At 43.9% G+C, this 6,089-nt stretch overlaps 1 protein-coding gene across 1 annotated transcript; it reads right to left on the reverse strand.

Moving 5' to 3' along the window:
- Window positions 1-1,962: 1,962 nt before the first annotated feature.
- DIRAS3 (DIRAS family GTPase 3) lies at window positions 1,963-4,797 on the reverse strand. Its single transcript, XM_080654792.1, has 2 exons — window positions 4,413-4,797; window positions 1,963-3,321 (listed from the first exon to the last, which is right to left on the reverse strand). Exon 2 carries the CDS (start codon window positions 3,261-3,263, stop codon window positions 2,574-2,576), a length of 690 nt encoding a protein of 229 aa, XP_080510918.1. The 5' UTR covers window positions 3,264-3,321; window positions 4,413-4,797; the 3' UTR covers window positions 1,963-2,573.
- Between the last annotated feature and the right edge of the window lie 1,292 nt (window positions 4,798-6,089).

The following is a 6,089-nucleotide window of genomic DNA, read 5'->3' on the forward strand; positions in this document are numbered from 1 at the left end:
GTTTGATCAGTATTTGCTCCTATGTAATGTAGAAACACTAGCGTGTAGCTATTAAAATATTGACTATAATCTTAAAATATTTTATGCTATGTATTTACTGCATCATGAAAAACACATCCTCCCCTTTCTAAAGGGTAGTATTTGCCACTTAGTAATCCCTTGTTCATCTGCAAGAAGCAGTAATGAATGCAATACATTTTTCATGGAGAATTCTGAAAAATAGCCAGGATAGAGTATTTTTCTTTTAGAAATGGAGTAACTACACTAGAAACTTTAGCTACGAACTATTTTTTTTTAAGTAGAATACTTAAAAAGCAATATGATAAGACCACTTAGGTATTTTCTAGTTGTTTAAAATAATTGCTTCAAAAGTGAAAAAGGGAAATCTTAAATAATATGACTGTTTAAAATGAGCCATTAAGTGGATTTTTAAAGCTAATGCAATACATGTTCAAGGATAATTCTCCTTGAAAACAGCTGATAGACTATTTTTCTTTTAGAAATGGAATAACTCCTCTAGGAACTTTAGCTAAGAATTATTTTTTTAGAGTATATAAAAAGCAATATGGTAAGACCACTTAGGTATTTCCTAGTGGTTGAGAATAATTGCTTTGAACGTGAATAAGGAAAATCTTAAATAACTGTTTAAAGTGAGCTACTGAATGGATTTTCTAAGCTCAAAACTTTGTACTATTATGAAATAGATGTTTATGGTTCCTTCTCAACAGTGTGCGTGTTCCCTGAAAATCATTCTATATGAAACCATTTTTTTAAAACACATAAATTATTCAGTATTTGGCTCAATATTTTAGCGGGGGGGGGGGGGGGGGAGATCACCAGGTTGAGAGCCTTCCCTTTCTTCCCCCAATTGAAAAAAACATTCGAAAGCAAGGACATGTATAGATATGATCTCTCTATCTCTCTCAAAAATCATGTTCAAATATAAAATTAATCTTTTTCAAAACGTGCCTTAGGGAAGGACTTTCTCAAATTTCAAATCCCAGCCATTTCTCCCCTTACCTTCCATCCCCCTATATCCAGTATTTTTTTTTTAAGTTTCTTTTAAAAAAAAAACCCACATATTTTTATTGATTTCAGAGAGGAAGGGAGAGGGGAAAGAGAAACAGAAACATCAATAGTGACAGAGAATCATTGATCAGCCGCCCCCTGCACACCCTCTACTGGGGATGGAGCCCGCAACACAGGCATGTGCCCTTGACCGGAATCGAACCCGGACCCTTCAGTTCGCAGGCCAACGCTCTTATTCACTGAGCCAAACCAGCTAGGGATCCAGCATTTCTTGAGGGAACATTTTTGAGGCAGCCACAGGTTGAGGTTTGCTTTTCACCAGTACCACTAAGACAGCACTAGAGTGAGCCTCTTCTTCAAAGACCCCTGGAGTTCTTCCAGATGTCAGCCCAGAAGATTGTGGTTATAAACCAGCTCTGCATGGCCGTGGCCCCTCCCTCTCCCTCCCGACACTGGCTAATTTCAGGAGGGCAGGGGTGTCCATGTGTGCAAGTCTTATTAAAAACCTTCACCAGATGTGGTTGAAAATTTGTTTTCCTTCACCCCCCGCCCCCGACCCATGACATTGACTTTTCATTATTTTTTAATATATATTTTTATTGATTTTAGAAGGGAGAGATAGAAACATCAATGATGGAAGATAATAATTGATTGGCTGCCTCCTGCATGCCCCTACTGAGGATCAAGCCCACAACCTGGGCATGTGTCCTGACCAGAATCAAACCCTTCAGTCCACAGGCCGACGTTCTATCCACTGAGCAAAGCAGCTAGGGCTGAAATCTTAATGCTATTATGTAATAGTGTTGTTGTTGTCCAGTGGAAAAATAATTATCACAGGTGATCGTATGCAGGAAAAGCTTAAGTCATGGAACCATTATGCTTTTTTAAAACCACAATGTGGACTATCCAAACATTTTTAAATGACTCAGGAAGCTGGCACATCTTTATTTATTTATTTATTTTTCATTTTTAGATTTTTTATTGTTGATAGTATTACAGATATCTCATTCCCCCCTCCCACCCCCCCGGTCTCCACTTTCATAATTTTCTCTGCTCCCACCCTCAATACTCAAAATATTCATTTATCTTGTTTAGTAGATCTGTCTCCCAGTCATCTAGCAAAGCTTTTGTTGCAAAAACACATTTCTTAACAATTGCGTACACAACAGAAAGGTTTGACTGGACATTTACAGGACTTGAAATGTTTAACAATTAATACATGGTAACAGGGTTACAAGGACGACCATGGCATCTTTCCATTTATTTTGCTATTTCATTCTCTTTTTCAAACAATTATCTCTGAAGTCTGCCAAGGCTTTTTCTCCTTTTTTCCCTCCTCCAATATCAACGTTGTAACAATTTGAAGTCTCTTGCCTGGGAAAAAGAAAAAATATGAATTTACAGGGGACACATACTGATGTCTAGCTGTTACAACCCAAACCACAGCACAATCATGTACAGGTGACACCTAACACTGTCATTGGTCCACATTCTCTACACACTGTCGGAGAAGGTGGTCAGGCTCCTAGGACCCAGGGCTCCCATTACGAGGCAGCTGCTAGCACGTCTTCGGCGATATTGGGCATCTGGGATTTCACGGGGGTAGGCTGGGGGCTGGTTTCCGGCTCCCTTTCTTGGGTCAGCAGCTCAAAAAACAGCTCCTCCACATTGACATTCTTCTTGGCGGAGGTCTCGAAGAAGCCGCAATTCCACTTCAGCGCGTAGGCAGCGCCATCTAGCGTGGTCAGCTCGCGGCGGACCTCATCACATTTGTTGCCCACCAGCACGATCGGGTATTTGCGCAGGTTTCCACCTTTGATCTCGCGGATCAGCTCATAGAAGGGCGTCAGCTCTTCCAGCGTTTGCTTCTCGGTGACCGAGTAGACCAGGATGAAGGCGTGGCCCCTGGCAATTTTGAGGCACTGCAAGGCCGGGTAGAGCTGGCCACCAGGGAGGTCAGTGATACGCATCTTGGTTCCCGAGCCGAAAAAGCCGTCTGGCACGTGGTAGATGACATCCGCCATAGGCGCAGGCGGTACGTACTTATCCGAGTAGCAGCTGTTCACCCATCTCTGCACCAGGGCGCTCTTGCCAACGCCGGCAGAGCCGAGGACCACCACGCAGAAATCTTTTTTCTTCTTAGGGAACAGCATAGAGCGGAAGAAATTCAGAGTGGGCGAAGGTCGCAGCCTCTGCCCCAGCTTTTCCTTGAGGCCAGAGCAAGAGTTGCCCATTGTCGGGAATTGGCAGGAAGAAGCGCGCACAACTTATGTGGCACGGAGCAGGCGGAGCCTAGGGAGGAAGAAAGGGAGAGAGATGGGACTTACAACCTGGACTTTTCACCAGTACCTGCCTGGGGACGCTGGGGAGGGTCTCTCAGCTCGCTCCCCAACCCCACATCCTCCCTCCTCTTAGGCAGTTTGGCTTGTAACAGACCCCAGGATCGAGCCAACAAGGACGCTGTACCCGGTGGCTGCTGTTTAAAATGAGCAACTGAAACCACAGGAGCCAGGATGCGTGGTTCATGGTGCCAATAGATACCCACTGCCCACTCCGTGTCATCCAGGGAGGGTACCCGCGGACGACGTGCCCGGCAGTCCATCCCCCACTCCACAACCGCCCCCCGCCCCGTGCCCCGCGCGCGCACACACAGAGAAAAAATTGGGGTAGAAAAATATAGACCCCAAAGTTAAAGCCTTTACATGCCAGCGAGGTCAAATTAAAAGATAACTAAACAGAATGATGACACTATGAAGCCACAACTCTGACACCAAGAATGAGTCCTATACCTCCAATGCTAGTACAAACTCTTTTATCTTAAGAAGAGACCTATCCCAGGGAACCAGAAACGTCTGCCTTCAACTGCAGGCTCTGTCACTTACTGGTTTTGTGACCTTTATACGTGTTTCCATCTGCAAAATGGGCAAAACAGTAGCCACTTCACTGAACTGTTGTGAGGGTTAAACAACAGAATGCAGAACATTGGCATGTGGGAAGGTTTGATCAGTATCTGTTCCGATGTCATGTAGAAATCCTGGCATGTAGCCTAAATATTTGCCATAATCTTAAAAAAATATTTCGTAGTATGTATTACTGCAACATAAACCCACATCCGCCCCTTTCTAAAGGGGCGTTTAGCAATCCCTTGCTCATCTGCAAAAAGCAACAAATGACGCAATACATTTTTCAAGGGGAAGTCTCCTGAAAAAAAGCCAGGATATTTTTCTTTCAGGAATGGAATGACGCCACTAGAAACATTAGCTAAGAACTATTTGTTTGTTTGTTTTAAATAGAATACTTAAAAAGCAAGATGCTAGCGGGCAAATTCACTCCGGACCCAGGCGGCAATGGCGGTATTTGCAGATGCGTCACCAATCGCTTACCTGAAGCTGCAACAGGAGTGCAGCACAACCAGCTCGCTCCGAGGTTCCGAGAGAAATGCTCCCAAAATGCTCCTGTTAAACCTGGGGGCGCAGGCTGGGAGACTCCACTTGCACGATATGCAGAGGGGGGACCGTCCTTGTGGGGGGCTGGCCCAGCACAGATGCATGCCCACCCCTCCCCCAGCCTTCCGTCCTGGCGTCCCCCACACCTGAGAGTGCCTGCACCCTAAGCCCAGGGCTGGAGGAGGGGAGGGGGTCCTGGATTCACAGACACTCGCCTCTGTGGGCTTAGTCACACTAAGATTTCTGTTTTAAGAGACTGCAGGACCTTCTTCCCTGTTGGCTTTCCTGTGGTTTAGAGAGGTTCCATGTCAGAGTGATAAGGGTGCCCTCTAAACCCAGGGACATTAAGCAGCTATCACATTCATCCCTTCTCTTCCTCCAGTGTCTCATTTGATCATCACAAAAACCTTATTTAAAAAATCAGGGCAGGAATAAAGATGCTTTTGGAGGCAACACACACACTCCCACACACACACCCACACAGGAAAAACTGGAGTGGAAAAATATATACCTCAAAGTTAAAGCCTTTAAATCCCAGGGAAGTCCAATTAAAAGATTATTAAATAGAATTCACAAGGGTTGATGAAAGTATGAAACCACAGCTCTTACACCCAAAATGAGTCTTATACCTCATAAGCTAGTATAAAATACTTTACCTTAAGAAGAGCCCTATAGCCCTAGCCAGTTTGATCAGTGGATAGAGTCTCCGCCATGGGTTTGATTCCTGTCAAGGGTATGTACCTGGGTTGCAGGCTCAATCCCTGGCCCTGGTCAGGGTGTGTGCAGGAGGCAACCAGTCCATGTGTCTCTCTCACATTGATGTTTCTCTCTCTCTCTGTTTCTCCCCCTCCCTCCACTCTCTCTAAAAATCAATGGGAAAATATCCTCGGGTGAGGATTAACAACGACAAAAAACCCACACACAAAAAGAAGAGACCAATCCCAGGGAACCAGCACTATACTGGTCCAGAGGATTCAAAGAACTGGGCTACAATAGAGTTCTGAAATAGATATCAGCTAGTTAGGATTCACAATTTGGAGATATGTATATCTGGGAAAAAGGCAATTAATTGAAACTAACATTGAAATGAATCAGATGTTGGAATAATGTGAGAAGGATTTTAAAGCAGCCATTATACTTCAACAAGCACTTGCACATTTTTTGAAACAAATAAAATAAAAACGTCAGCAAATAAAATATATAAAAAGGATCTAAATGAAAATTATAGAACTGAAAAATACTTTTTCAAAAATATGCTTTTATTGATTTTATAGAGAGAGGATGGGAGAAAGAAACATAAATGAGAGGAACATCCACGGGCTGTTTCCTGCACACCCCCTACTGGGAATCGAGCCCAGGCATGTGCCATGACTGGGAATTGAACTGGCAACCTCTCCGTGCATGGTACGACACTCAATCATAAGGCACAGTGACCAGGGTTAAACTTTTTAAAGCTTCCTAAATGGGTTCAATAGTAGAATGGAGGTGGCAGAGGATAGAATCAGTGAACTGAAGATAAAGCAATAAAAGGTACTAACGTAAAGAACAGAGAGATAATAGACTGAGGGGAGGGGAGAGTTGCTGAATAGTCTCAAGGACACCTAGGACAGTCCT

This window comes from Plecotus auritus (genome assembly GCF_963455305.1).
Source record: "Plecotus auritus genome assembly, chromosome: 2".
NCBI lineage: Eukaryota > Metazoa > Chordata > Mammalia > Chiroptera > Vespertilionidae > Plecotus > Plecotus auritus.